This window comes from Lagopus leucura, unplaced genomic scaffold (assembly GCF_019238085.1).
Source record: "Lagopus leucura isolate 7727_CA_CO unplaced genomic scaffold, USGS_WTPT01 Super-Scaffold_100012, whole genome shotgun sequence".
In the NCBI taxonomy this organism is placed as follows: domain Eukaryota; kingdom Metazoa; phylum Chordata; class Aves; order Galliformes; family Phasianidae; genus Lagopus; species Lagopus leucura.
The window spans coordinates 11949880-11964942 of NW_024962267.1; the positions used below are offsets into that span (position 1 = coordinate 11949880).

A 15063-nucleotide genomic window follows, 5' to 3' on the forward strand; every position below is an offset into this window, starting at 1 on the left:
TAACTGATGACGTGCAGTGCTAAATGGTGCTGTTATGAGAAGTGCAGGATAGAACTGGGGATCCTTACCTTTTAAGAGGTGATGGCCTAACCAGAGAGGACAGTGCCCACCACTTTGGCTGGCAACAGCTGTGCAATTCTGACAGCACTTAAAATCTGCAGATGACTGAGTGCAGAAATGTAGTATTCTGAAAGACATTATCTTAATGGCACAAGACACGAGATATGCTGGGATCTTCCCCACTCAGCCAGCTGCAACTATGAGCTGTTGGTAATGTGTTCTTATTGCCTCTTGAGAGAAGTGCTTTGGCCAACTTGCAGCAGGAAAGTTTTGCACTGCAGCTGGCATAATTGGGTTGTTTTGAGAAATAAATTGACATTTCTTATTATTTAGAAAACACGCAGTGTGCATCGCTTCCTACAAAGGTGCTCTAAGGTGGAAGCTAATGCTAATGGAATTAGAACCCTGAGGAGAGCTTTGTGTATTCTTGTAACAAGTATGTGAGAGGTATTGTAAATGCCTCCTTCTTAGAACCATTGCAATGCTAGTGAAGCTGCAGAATTTGCCTTGTAACTTACACCTGGTACTTTTTGTGTCTGAGTGTGGTGTGTATCCTTCACATGAATTGGTTTTAACTGCAAGCTGTGCTTGATAAGACAAACAAGAAAATCACTAATTCTGTGCCCTTGGTCTTCTTTTATGATTTCTCTTCTTGCACTGTTGGACCACGTATCAGGGAGCAACCAGATTTACTCTCAAGTTCTCATTTATGCTTGACTTTATGATAGAGACATTCATCCTTGTGAATAATAAGCTCATTAACCTTAGTCTGCATTAGTCTAAGCTGCTTTAACTAAGCTATTGGGATGCCTTTTGTGAGGAGCTCTCCAATCCTGCAGTAAAATTCCTTTAGAACCTTCATTGTGTCAATTTTCCCATCTATTTGAAAGGCAGTTATCTGCCTTGTTCCAGAAGACTCACGGAGCCCTCTGACAGGTTCAGGGAAGTACTAAGATTGTGATCCCAGCATTTCAACAGATGATGATCAGCGTAGTTAAAAGCAATTAAAATAGTCTTCTGTGCCCACCTTTATGGATTGTAGTAAAGGTGAGTATTGAGCAGGCTGGGGAACTGGCTTTGTACTCACATTTGGATATTTTTTATTTCATTTGCTCAGTAGAGAAGATCAGAATTAAATTAATTACCTTATTAGAGCGTGTTTGGAGTAACTGAAAATTTGTGACCATGTGTTCGGAGTTGCCACTTAATCCTGTTTCCATCCATTTAAAATACAAGAGAAGGATGATATTTTAAATTGGAGGTCTCTCCATGTGTTTGTAGCAGATGTGTTTGTGTAACTCTGCCCCAAATCTACTAAAAAAGTGATGTGGACTTGTTGTTTTTTCCCTATCTGCAAGGTTGTGTTAGAATTCATATTGCATATTAATACACACACTCATTTATGAATAGTATTTGCATCAACACATTTTTTTCTCTGTCCAGATATGTTACTAGGTTCAAGATACACAAATGAAGTTACTGAATAGTTTTTTGTTGTTGTTGTGCTTTGTTATTGTAATAGGCTTCAGATTAATGTCTTTGTTTAATACACGATTTGTGATGCTTTGGAAAAATTTATCTTTGATGTAGGTCTATTAAGGACTGTTTTGTTACATAGAAAGTTTAGGCAAATGTGAGTTCAGTGTGTATCATCATCTTGCAGTGCAGGTGGGTAATTTCTGCGCCTGCCATAGGATTTCAGCAGTTTCTTTGGACAGCATTCCATGTTGGTGTACCATAGAATTGTCCAGATTGTCACCACTGTCCCTTTTTTCAGTTTTCAAGTTAGATAATGACTCTCTCAAAAAAGTTTGAAAAAGTTGAAACCATAGAAATGTTTTTCAGTCTCTGGTTACTAATTTTTTGGACAACATTAATTTCCAGTCACAGGATTTTGGAGACTAACTGTTTGAGTAGTATTCAAGTAAAAATGCCTTGCGTGCCAGCAGTAATGCTACTCTGCAGTGTTGAATTCACAGTATTTTGTCAGTATCTGTGAAGTTTTCTTTACAGCCTCAGTGGGGTCAGTTGCCAGGGTTCATGTGCTTTTGTGAAGGGGTGCTTGTCACAGTAATTCTGTAGTTTTTCATTCTGGCTGGGTAGAAGTACCCCATTTGTAAGCCTTAAAATGCTTTGGGAAATGTAGAAAATCATAAACATATGATGCATTTTATTAGATATTAATTTTTTTTTACTTTTGTGAGCATGGTTATGTTCAAGGATGTGTTGCACTCTGGAAGACTGTAAGGAAGTTCTACTCAGATGAAGTATAAAAATGGCTGTGTAATTGCTAGCAGCTTAGTTCTAACTATTCTCAACCCAAATAATGTATCAGAATGATAAAAGAAATGCTGAATCAGAGATGGTTTGTATGTGCATTACCCATGTATTCATGAAACAGTGCTTCTGCAATGCAAAATAACTGAGGGCTCTACTCCACAGATTATTCCTTTTACTGCTGATCAGGGTAAGGATGTTCATTAAAGGCTTTCAAATTACTTTTAAATCTCTATCCTATAGGGTAAGAAGACTTGAAAATACTTTACTGTAAATATAAAGTACTTACTCCTCATTGCCCTTCAATATTCACTGTAGACATCAGAATTTTTTTTGTCTGCTGAATCATAAAAACTTATCCTAAGTTGTACAAGAATGTTTTAAGACTTTTTTTCTTCCATTTTCAGCTTCTGGAAAAAAACAGCAATATGTTTGAGGAATCAGATTCTTCAACTACAAAAAGTCCTTTGCATTTAGCTGTAAGTATGAGATGTGTAATATGTTGATCATCTCAAAGAATAATTCTTTAATCTCTGTCTTTGAAGCAGGTTTAATCATAGGCTTGGTTTTGAAACAAGTAGGCTTAGATGTAAGAAAAACAAGTTCTGAACGGGAATTGTTGAGTTTCTGGCTGTTGAAGCTCTTTGCTCTTATTGATTATAGCACTCAGGTAGTAGAAGAAACAGAAACTGAAGTAAAATTAAATGGCAAGCTACAAATTTTTGCAACCAGTCTATAAAGTTGGAGCTGGAGCTTGAGCCTATGGCTCTGATGATGGAGTGGGATGTTCTGCTGCAGACATACAGTGTGCAGAAATAGTCTGATGCACAGCTAGGTGTGGGAATGCATACAGTATGTCCCAGTACCTGAACACCCTTGTGGTAAAAACGTTTTTTCTTGTATTTAAATGGATTTCCCTGTGTTTAAATTTGTGCCTGTTACATGCCTCATGTGGTGTCACTGGGCACCACTGGGAAGAGTCTGGCTCTTTCTTCTTTGCTGTCCTGCTCAGATGTACAGACACATCAATAAGGTCCTTCTAATGCTTTTGTGTTTTTAAACTGAACAGTCTCAGCTTGAGAGAGCTGTCTTTACAGGTCAGCCACAGACTGGCCCCACACTGACTGTTCAACATCACCATGAATCTGCTCTCTTCTCAATAGGGAAGAAACTTGCTTACTGGAAAATAGGAGCATGTTTTAGTTCTGTAGTGATCATATCTCTGTTTGCCAGCTGGTCAGAACTGCTCTTAGCTGGTGTTTGAATTTTCCGTACATCATCTGAGGGAACAAGAGCCAGAAGTTGGTTTAAAAGGGACTCACTTTGTCACTAAGCTGTTCTCTCAGTTCTTTACTTCTACAGTTTGAAGACTGCAGGAAGGACAGTGTCTGAAACCCAAATAGGGGTTACAGCTTTCTCTATCACCAATGCAAATTCTTGTGCTGGGAAGGGACTTGACCTGCACCTGGCCAGACAGCAAGCTCATTTCCTCGCTGGTCTTTCTTGGTCAAAATCCTTGCAAGGACGCTGATGGAGGTCTTTCCTGTTGTATCTGTTGCCAATTAACAGCTCTTCATTCACTTGAGACACCCCTAAAACAATTCAGGGAAAAAGAAAAAAAGAAAGAAAAAAAGGAAAAATAAAAAATTCACATAAAATGTTGCTATTTCTCACACTTCGAATGTATCAAAAATCAGGTTATTGGGTGTTTTCCAAGAAATTATAATAGGGAAGGAAATTACATCAAGACTGTTTTCTGCTATATGGATTCTCTGTGCCCTAATCTCCTTACCCTTTTTTTTTTTTTTCTGCCTTTGCCTTTCTTCTTTCCTTAAGTAATTTTCTTGGTCTAGCAGTGCAACAACTGCTTGGCCACTGCTCTGTCTCATTCTTTTGTACTTCTGAGAACAATCAGTAGGAGTGCTTAACCTTGAAGATTGGTGTCTGGTTATTTCATGTTTGTATTTCTCTTCTGTTTTCATTAACTGTATCAACTCTGGCAACATGTTTATACATTCATGTTTAAATAAAAAAGATTATCTTAGTTGACAGTGAGGAGGACAGTCACTACAGAACCATATGAAGTGCTTCCACTTTCTGGAACTATCCATTAGGTTTTTGCAACATCAGCTGCATTTGTGTAGTCATCCCAAATGTGACTGCTGGTCTGGAAGTGCATCTACTTGTCCACTACAGTTGTTCTACCAAGTGATCCTACTGGTAGGAACACTCTGTGAAGCATCAGCTGTGAAGAGCTGGTCAAGGTTTATTGTGTTTATTAGTACTGGCACAAAAGTCTGTTTTGGGAATTGTTTTCATTCACTTAAGTAATACTCTACATTAAATGTGTATCTTAAAGAAATGGCGGATGTATTGATTTTGTCAGATAATCCATGTGGTTTTTGACCAGCATCATTCCCATGAACCTAATTTTTGAAGCCACCATTTCCCTGAAAAATGCAGTGCAAGCTGAAAAGTGAATTGTTGATTAGCCCGTGTTGAAGTGAATCATTGCCTGAAATTCCCCACCTTGAGCTCTAATAGAATCAGGGTAAATAAAAAATCATAATTACTGTCCATGAACACTAGGAGTTTTTGAGAGTCTTGGCTATTTGTATCAGTGGCAGTGTAGTTTGGCAAAATCCTTTCAAGATGGAAGAGTCATGAGAAATCAACAAACTGTCATTTCCATTGTGTTTCATAAACCCACAGTGACAGATCTTATTCATGTTCTGCGTGAAAGTCTTTGAAAGACAAGACTTGTGTTCCTTACATGACTCATTTCATATTTCCAGGCCTATAATGGTCATCATCAAGCTTTGGAGGTGCTGCTCCAATCTCTGGTAGATCTGGATATTAAGGATGAGAAAGGACGCACTGCTTTGGACCTGGCTGCATTTAAAGGGCATGCAGAGTGCGTGGAAGCTCTCATCAGCCAGGGTGCTTCTGTCACTGTAAAAGACAATGTCACCAAAAGGACCCCCCTGCATGCTTCAGGTGAGTGTGCTCTTGTGTTACATTTGCAATACAAAGCCTTTAGCATGTTTGCAGCTAACTTTAGTTACCTACTATCTCTATGCTTATTTCTTCTAAACAGAAGAAATTTTGATGTGTATTGAGGTGGTCTTGCAGTTAACTCTGTCGTTCTTGTGGTATTTTTCCTGTCCCATGGTCCATTTATCCCTCACAGATACTCCTGCTTTTCCACACTCTACTACTGCTCGGACTTTACCTGCTCAGTTGTGCTTTACCGTACCTCTATTACACCTACTCTAAGATGTGGGGTGTTTTTCCTGCAGCAGTTTCACTTAATGGTTCTTTAGCCAAAAAAAAGAGAAGAAGAGAGAACAGTTGTTTCATTGCTTATCCCAAGGAAAGAATAATTGAAAATACAGGTGGGCCTTGGTGGCAATGAAATTGTTCTGTGTTCAAAGCCTTCTGCCTGTTTCAGCGGTAATGTTACAGAAATTCATCCGCTTTCAAATGTTCTTCTCCTCCTGAGCCAGCTTGTGAATTTGCTGTTGTTAGGAGTTGCTCCATTCTTCATACGTTGTGTACAACATGTTGCTTAATTAACTAGAAAATGTAGGATTTGCCAATTATTTAAAGGTTATTATTTAATATATACTTGTTGGTTAAACACAGCAGTGCTGGAGGGAATATTGCTCCTCTGGCTGTTAGTTCAAGGACTCAGTGCAACCCAGCAGTGACCTCTAGTGGGAAGAAAAATGAATACTTGATTAGACAGTTTTTTAATTCTCAGGCTTTATTTTTTCTCTGTATTTTTTCATCTTGGTCAGAATAAAATGCATACACAGTTCCTGCTGTCTGGGACTTTCCATGTGAGCAGTGCAGTGTTCTGCGCAGTCAGCACAGCTCCCAACAAAGCTTTCATCTCCACCCATTACGAAGAGCCACTCGTGCTTTTTGTTACGCTGTTCTTAAACGTTTTGCTTAGGAGTGTTTTAACAAAGAATGGTGTCACCTGTTGGAAGCTGCATGGTGCCACAGTGATGTTCACTGTCTCTTATTTGCAATGCAGTCATAAGAGATAAATTGGCATATTTTGAGAAATCTAACAGAATTCTTGCTGAATTAATCCTTTGAGTGGCAGTATGTGTTTGCACACACACAAGTGAAAACTTGCATGCATTTACCATTCACTGGAAAGAAACAAGACGGCAAGTGTGCCCATCCCCTTAACAGTGTCTGCCTTCATTCCTTCTTATTACAGAAGCCGAATTGCTGAACACAACAGTTAAGGAGACTTAAACCTATGGATTAGATTAGAGGACTCTGCAGAGCTCTCTTCAGCATAGGGGTTTTTGACTTCAAGAGGCAAATAATTCAGCTAATGAAGTATTTCTTTTTAAATGTCTGTTCCCCAAGGGGACTTCCTTTTTCCTCATAACATGGAGAATTTCCTTAGCCTAAATCATGTGTTCCCTGTATAATTTTATTACCACCAGACTTTACTCTCTCTGGCTTGGGGGATGCATTGCAAATGTTTGCCTAGTGTAGTGTTGTAGCTCCATTGACAAAACTAATGTTCCCTGCAGGGTCTGTAGTGCTCAGCAATTATTGGGTTAGCTCTGAAGTCTTCCTGGGAGTATCTGCTCAAAAACTCATTTACCAAAATCTTTTTCAGACATCAGTGTGAACAGGTTTTGATTTCTCTTCCTCCTGCTGGGTGATAGAACTGATTTTTTTTTTTTATTATTTTTTTGTTTTCTCTGTGAGTCACTGGTTCGTCAGCCCTGCAGAAGTGTTTCCGTGTTATGTATATGGCATTACTTAGTGGTAAATAACTAAAAATGTCTTGTTGTTTTTTGTTGTTTTTTTTTTTTTTAGTAGAGTGACTAAGATTATTTCTGGAGGAGTGACTTAAATGTGATGATGTGCACTCATTTCTCTGCAAGAATGGTGTGACATAGGTGGAACCCGAGATTTTTGCCTTGGTTCACAGGGTGTGGGCAGTATGAGTGCATGACTCTGAAAGGAGGATATAATTTCTGTGTACTGAATACAGGAATTACTGGATTTTTAAAGATGAAATTCTTGTTCTGCTCATCCTGTGGGTCATATAAAGCTGAAGCCTTTAAGCCAGCTGACAGACAGATGGGTTTTCAGTGCTTAGCCCTGCAAAATGTACCTTGGAGCTGTTTTCCAACAGCACTAGGTTGCATTTTAAGAGCAAACCCTGTTTTTGAGAAGTAACCATGGCTTCAAATGTTAAAGTAGAAAAGAACCAAGAATTTTTGTTTCTCTGGTTCAAAGATCCTTAACAGGGTTTTGAGGAGGAAAAGAAGCAGAATGGGATAAAACAGCCTTCCAGTTATAGAATATCAAGAGTAGTGGTGAATTTGTGTGCTGAAACTTCAGTCTCCTTGAACATGCCCAACAGTCAGAGAAATTTGGTGCTGCAGCAAACCAGAGTGTTGTGAAGCAGTCCGAATGGCTTGAAGAGGTCTTGTGCAATAGACTGGGGGAGTGTGATTGACTAGCCTGAGAGGCAAAAGTAGAGACACAATAGCTGCCTTTTGTGGTGGTGTTGCTCTGAGGCTTCCATGCTGCTCTCCTTGTGGCTTCCCCAGAGCTGTCAGTAGTCAGCCTGGAGGTCACTGGGGAGCAAAATGTGGAAGTAATGTCATGCTTCCTGGAATATAATAAATGTGTAACACTGGTCATTCTTTGTAGATGCTTTTTAAAAAACAAAACAAAACCAAAAAAACGAGCACTAAGGAACTTGTTTGTTCCTTAGCCCACGCAATATTAATGAGCCCTGCTGAGAAATTCCTAAGGTGTTCCAAAACTGGTCACAGAAAACCTCGTCTGCCTCCTGACTGCAGGGGATTTTGGAATGCTGTCTGCTTTGGTAGAAATCTTCTCTGTAGTAAGAATCACAGTTTCTGTTCTACTCATTGGGGATTTATGTACGAAAGGAAAGTAGTACTTACTGAGGAAAGAGAAAAGGAGCTCGCCATTTTGTTGGTAGAAGTAAATTGTGGGAATGTTCTTTTCTTACACTGGGGAATATTTTCTGTATACATATAAGAAATTTCTTATCTGTAAGCATTCCAATGGGAAAGCATCTGAAATTAAGCCTATTCTAATTATACACACTTTTTTCTTTACAGTCATTAATGGTCATACACCTTGTTTACGGCTGTTGCTAGAAGTTGCAGACAACCCTGATGTGACGGACGCCAAAGGACAGTAAGTTTCTTTGGTTGTTTTGTTTCAGTTCCGTAATTCAAATGGCATCTCAGGTTTCTTACTTCAAAAAAAAAAAAAACCCAAAAGTGTTTATTTGAAATACTGTATGTCCTGCACTATTTGTGAATAGAATTTGGCAGAGACTTCAAGGTACGCATGCAGTTGATCTAAGCCATTCATTAATCATAGCCTCTATTTCATACGTTAAGGTAGCTTTTCACATATTCTTAGAGCCAGATTCAGTAAAAACTAACAAGATTCTGAGATGCCTGGAGAGTCTTATTTTCTAAGATGCTGATGTTTCAGCATATATTATGTGTCTAGAGGTATATTATGCTGACAGAGTGACACAGAATGTTTGTTCAAGGCGAACCCGAAATTGGAGATGTTCCTACAAAAGTTTTGTGTCTCATTAAATGACAGCTACAGAGAGAATAATCAAGTATGTTTTAGAAGTGAAAACTTGAATGTTTTTCTTATTTGGGGTACCTGGAATATATCTGACTATACATATTATTTTAAATGGTATTAGTCTTACTTAAATATAGAAGGAAAATAGATCCCTTTCAGGATGAAAAAACTGTTCATTATTTTCAGAAGAAATACTTGGAGTTGTTGTCATCTTGGTGCTTAGCAGAGGCATTCACCCACAACTTGGTATTGTAAAGCTTGTATTGCTGGAGATGACAATAACTGTAGGTTTTTAAGAGGAAAAAAAAATTGTCTGGAATGATGTTGCTCTGTAAACTGCTCACAGGTGGGTTTGTCTATCGCAGTCATGATAGCTGGCTATTAGGCACCTTAAGAAAAGCTTTATGCAACTGTTTTCACTTGTGTTGTATAGATGAGTATGGTGAAACGAATAGATTTCTGGGTAGGAATGGAGAGAAATGCAGGGCTTCCTGATTTATGCCTTACAGTAAGTTAGCAGTAGCAAGTAGTATGCAGTTCATAGACGTGACTTTTTTGTTTCTTTTTCCTTCCAGAACCCCACTAATGCTTGCAGTGGCACATGGACACATTGATGCTGTTTCCTTATTACTTGAAAAAGAAGCATCTGTAGATGCAGCAGATCTCCTGGGGTGCACAGCTTTACATCGAGGGGTGACTTCATTTTTCTAAATTCTAAGTATTTGTTCTATTGTCACTGCAACTAATTTATAAACATAGGGATGTTGAATGTAAGAGATATAGCTAATGATTGAAAATACGACCAAAAACAGTCAATGAGGTAAAAATTGGGATAAATCTGCTCTGTTTTTGATTGTTCGCTTTGATTAATTAAAGACTGGATCTTCTCTTAGAGAAAATTAGTGAATAGACAATTCACTATCGCAGTCATTATTGTTCTGAGAGCTGTATGAATTTTGAAAACAGCAAATTTAAAAGGACTGCCCAGCAGTTATTATCCTTTTTCCTGGGTAGCAGAATGTAACTGTGTCAGCCCTAAACTTTTAGCCAGAAGCAGTGAAGTGCAAGGCAGATCTAACCTTTTCTAGGAGCCATCTTCCTGCCCAATGTGAAGTTGATGCAAACGATCATATTTCTTCACAACTGTGTAATAATTGCAGTGAGCAGTTCAGCTTAGAGTCCAGCACTGGTTTGTAATAAATGTTATGGTGAAAAATTGCTGTTCTGCCTTGACATCAATACATGAACATGACCAAGGTGCTAAAGCTAAACTAGATGTGTTATGGAGGCCCAGCTGTTAAATATCTTTTTTGTACTTCTGGTAATTTTATTTATGTTCCCCTCAGTCCTTTTCGCACATTTGTAAGCTGTCTAGAGTGTCCAGATTCAGGTTTTGTAGCCTCACCCTTTGCTCATACGTTTCCTTAGTCTTAAACTCCTCGTTGCTTTTGACTCTCACTTAGAGAAGCCTTTTAGAGAAGTCTCGTCCACAAACTAATAAGTGCCTTTGAAAGCCAGTACCAAATATATTTCTATATAGCAGTTATCATAGGTACCCATGGGAGAAGTGGAGCTTTCATCTCTGCCACCTGAATCCCATACAGGCTTTTTCATGTTTATAGTCATCAGTCATATTCCACATCTCCTGGGTAGAAGTCTGTGTTTGTTTCAACCTCTTCACTCATTTCTTTGTTGCCAGATTATGACTGGGCATGAAGAGTGCGTTCAGATGCTTTTAGAGAAGGAAGTGTCTATTTTATGTAAAGATGCTAGAGGTAGAACACCTCTGCACTTTGCAGCAGCTCGGGGTCATGCCACTTGGCTGAGTGAATTACTGCAGATTGCACTTTCAGAGGAAGACTGCAGTTTAAAGGATAATCAAGGTTATACACCACTGCACTGGGCTTGTTACAATGGTAAGTTTATCCCTGTGGATTTTTGCCAAGTTCGAATGTGGCCTTTGTTTTAGGGAAGCATGATAGCAAAGCAGACTGACAATTTGAGAAGGCTGAAATGAAGAGTCAGATCATTTCTCCTCTACTTGCTCTCTGTGGTTTGTTTTTGCTCTATTTACCCTTCAGTTCAGGAGCCAAGGAAGTTCCAGCAATACCTCCCAGTGACTTTGTGACTTACAGGGAAGTTCTCAGTCACTGTGCTCATTTGTTCCCATCGCAGGAGGCCAGAGTGAAATTCTGTGTTTAATGAAGTAAACTATAAAGTTCTCATTTATTTACCAAGGGACCAGGAATGCTTCTCTGAGGTGTTACCTTTTCATTTATTAGTGCAGGAGACCACATCATTAGTTGAGAAGTCTGAACTGATTATGCTTCTTGCCTAATGTAAGAATAGAACTCCTTTCTGTCATCACTTCAGACCATCTTGGAATGTGTAAGGTCATGTACATGGCATCACATTTGAGAAAGAAATACAACTTTTTTTGTTTTTTCTTTTTATTCCTTTTTTTTTATTATTTCCTTTTTTTTTTTCCTTCACTTATGGCTAATATTGGGCTGGTGGAGCTGCATTGCTGCTGCCTTTAAAACAAAACAAACAAAAAAGACCCAAAGCCCCAAAACATAAAAACAACAAAAAACAAAGATAAAAACTCAAAACATTTTCTTATAATTCTGTTATATGAAAGTTCACATTCACAATAGGTCCAGCCTTAATGTGCTTGAAGTGTCAAATTATAATCCTTCTGTGCCTGGTCTGAAATAAGTTAATTCCCTGCTCTGTGCAACACTTGAAATATCTGTTTCTTGTAGGTCATGAAAACTGCATAGAGGTACTATTGGAGCAGAAATTTTTCCGCAAATTCTATGGTAATAGCTTCTCTCCGTTGCACTGTGCTGTGTAAGTAGAAATCTGTAACAAATGCTTTGCTTTGGGTTATGCCTGGAGAAAGTAGTAATATAAGAAGAAAGCTGTCTTTATTTCATATTATTTGCATGAGCAGATCATTTAAAAATTGTTCACAGAACGGTGCTTATTCTTTTCTGCTGAGAAAAAGAAGTTGCATGATAAAGAGTATTTGGCAGAAGTTTGATACATTTGAGCTACTTGATGAAATGCTGACGTGTCATTAAACAGCTGTATTTATACTCCTTTTCCAGTTCCTTTTCCCTTGCTTGCCACTGCAGGCCTATGCATTCTCTGCCACTCAGTGGAATTTCATAGCTCTTCCATTCTTAGGCCACGACCTGGGCTATTAGAATGACAAAATTATGAACTCCTCCTACTATTAGAAGAGTTAATATGTTTGAGAAGTAATGGTGAGAGATATTGTTGCATAAACTTCTATTCTACAGTCCACATTGTTGCAAGATAGAAATGTTGTTAGTTTCCAAGTGTGATACATAATTAAACAAAAGCAATTACAAAGTTACTGGTTTTATTCTACTTAAAATAAATTCTTTAGGGAAAAAAAAAAATTAGTATGTAATTCTCCAACCCACCTCTAAACACATGCAACTTAAAGATGCACATAAATTTAAAATGAAAGAACTGCTGCTGAGATGACATAAGTGTGTCTTTTAGCAACATTAGACATAGACTGTATGTCATTAGTTACCATACGCTGTTCATTTTCATAATGAAATAAGACAAATTACCAATAACCAGGAGAGTATTGAGTACCTCCAAGAAAAGTTATTGAGAGTGTGTGTTGAAAGAGGTGTGTATTTCAATACCTTAAACATGAGAGTAAATCTCTCTGTGTTTAGGTACATATGACCGAGTGCTTTCTCAGTTCAGCTGTGCTTGTTGATTAGTCTCAAGGATTTAAAGGTTTTAGGGTTTTAATCCTAGCTTGGTACTGCAGTTTCAGTTAATCTGGTGCATAGGGAATTGAAGGATCAGCTTTGCTTTACATGTGGAAATCCATAGCAATAGATGCAGTTTGGTTAAGAGAAGTGATGAATGGTCAGAACTGTGACTGAAAGTGTTAAGGCAAAGGTATGTTGGGATAAATTATAAATAATCACTAAGCAATATTAGTGGGAAATGAAGTAAATGAACATGGGGTAATGGTAAATATGTAGAGTTTTTATCTTCTTGAAAATGTATCTTTGGCAGAATCAACGATCATGAAAACTGTGCATCAATGCTCATCGGAGCCATCGATGCCAGCATTGTCAATTGCAAAGATGACAAAGGAAGGTAATAGCTTCCTAAACAAATTGCTTTTCCTCATCATGAATATATCTCTCCTTTTTCACAGTTCGTTTCTGAATTTCTGGAAAATAACCCTTGCGGTTGAGCTAAGACTTGTAATGCAGACTCTTTCAGACAGCAGCTTTCGCTGCAACACAGTTAAGTGATGGCTGACTTAAAGCAAGTGAGCTGTGAAGCATTCAGTTTTGCTATTAAGAAAATAGTATTTTAGTTCTTTAAGATGGGTAAAGGTCTAGGATGTTTTCCTGAACCTATTTTTTTTCTTTTAAATGTTTAAATGCATTCATATTATTTGCTAAATGAAGTGATGCTATGTGCAAATAGAGAAATATTTCATTAAAAGTTGTTATACTAACATTCTCTGGGCACGTAACTGGAAATGAAATAATTCATGCTGGTACAGCAAGAAATATACTTCAAGTCAAATCTTTAGTCAAACTGATAATCTCACCATATGTATATACTTACATAAAGTTGCTTGGACAAACACTGTAAATACAGTTTAACTTGTTTTGGATGTTGCCGCTATAACTTCCCCCTGGTGAGAATGTTTAGGAGGATTCAGAACGTCTTGCACTTTCAGGCCAACAAGCAGGAATATTGTAATTCTTTGGTAACAGCTGTGGCTGTGTGACTCTGCCCCACAGGACGCCCCTTCACGCAGCAGCCTTTGCAGATCACGTGGAGTGCCTCCAGCTCCTCCTGAGTCACAGCGCTCAAGTGAATGCTGTGGATCATGCAGGGAAAACAGCTCTCATGATGGCAGCTCAGAACGGTCATGTGGGCGCTGTTGGTAAGTGCATCCTTGCCCCAGCTTATCTTCAGGGTGAGTGTGACTGAGGCCATTGATTTTCAAGCAGATGATCATTTTTTCCTGGGAAAACTAAGAAAGAGAAAGCTTCTTACAGCCCTGCTCAGAAATTCTACTTCTACGCTGTTAAAAAAAAATATATTTCTTCTTCCTTCTGCAGTGTTTGCGAAGCTTTGCATTAACCTGAGTTTTATTTCCTCCAAAGGGAGCACTGTAATGCACTCAGAACATGAAAGGAGTAGTAATCCTCTTCTCTTGACTACTTCCTTAATTTTAAGGGTCAGGAAAACTGCATGTGTGAAAAAGATTTAAGTGTTATCTCTCTTTCTGTTATGTTATAGAGAGTCTTGTTGCTTCCTGGCTAGAATACCTGAGGCATAGGGATTGCAGTTGTACTGACTTAACAGAACTCTCTTTCCTCCAGCTTTGACAGCACAGGCTGCACCCTGAATTCTTTATATCCACTTAGTCCTCTCAGAGCAAGACCCAGGAGGTGACTCAGGCAGAACTTGCTGACCTGCAAATGGGGAAGTTCATTTTGTCTCAAACTGTCAAGCATAGATTCATCTTTGTTCATATATGAGGTCTGCCTTTGGTTGCAGATAACTGCACAAGATTATTCTGATGTCTACCGTTATTTTCACTTCATGCTCATAAAGCTTAAGCTGCATCAAGGCTTAGCACATAAGCACACACATATTGGAAATAGTAACAAATGGGAAAATTTTTTTCCTCTGTTTTCACATGCTGCTTTGCCCATTGCATTTGTTCATTGATTTATGTTCTAAATTTCAGACTTTTTGGTGAATATTGCCAAGGCTGACCTGACATTAAGAGATAAGGACTTGAATACATCTTTGCACTTGGCTAGCAGTAAAGTAAGTTGAAGACCACTGTGTGCTTCTGTAATCGTCAGTCTCTTGTGTCGGTGTGCCTTCTAAAAAAAATAATTCCACAATAGAAATGTGATGGTCAGACTTGTGGTGAGAACACTGTATTGAGCTTCTTTACAAGTCTGTTTCCAGACTTAGTAAATGGAGAAATATGAGTGTCTCTTAAGACAACTGAAACATAAGTGACACTAGGAGAAATAATTGAAAATCCTTTGATATTTT

General features: G+C 38.4%; 1 protein-coding gene across 3 annotated transcripts in view; it reads left to right on the forward strand.

Moving 5' to 3' along the window:
- The window catches only part of ANKRD44 (ankyrin repeat domain 44), a 109517-nt gene that overhangs the window by 88392 nt on the left and 6062 nt on the right, over nucleotides 1–15063 (forward strand). For all 3 annotated transcript variants that reach the window (XM_042874553.1, XM_042874551.1, XM_042874552.1), the window contains exons 17-25: nucleotides 2745–2816; nucleotides 5133–5334; nucleotides 8475–8553; nucleotides 9540–9657; nucleotides 10664–10880; nucleotides 11730–11817; nucleotides 13039–13122; nucleotides 13785–13930; nucleotides 14744–14826. In XM_042874553.1, the coding sequence (XP_042730487.1) occupies nucleotides 2745–2816; nucleotides 5133–5334; nucleotides 8475–8553; nucleotides 9540–9657; nucleotides 10664–10880; nucleotides 11730–11817; nucleotides 13039–13122; nucleotides 13785–13930; nucleotides 14744–14826 (1089 nt within the window). The remainder of the gene's footprint in view (nucleotides 1–2744; nucleotides 2817–5132; nucleotides 5335–8474; nucleotides 8554–9539; nucleotides 9658–10663; nucleotides 10881–11729; nucleotides 11818–13038; nucleotides 13123–13784; nucleotides 13931–14743; nucleotides 14827–15063) is intronic.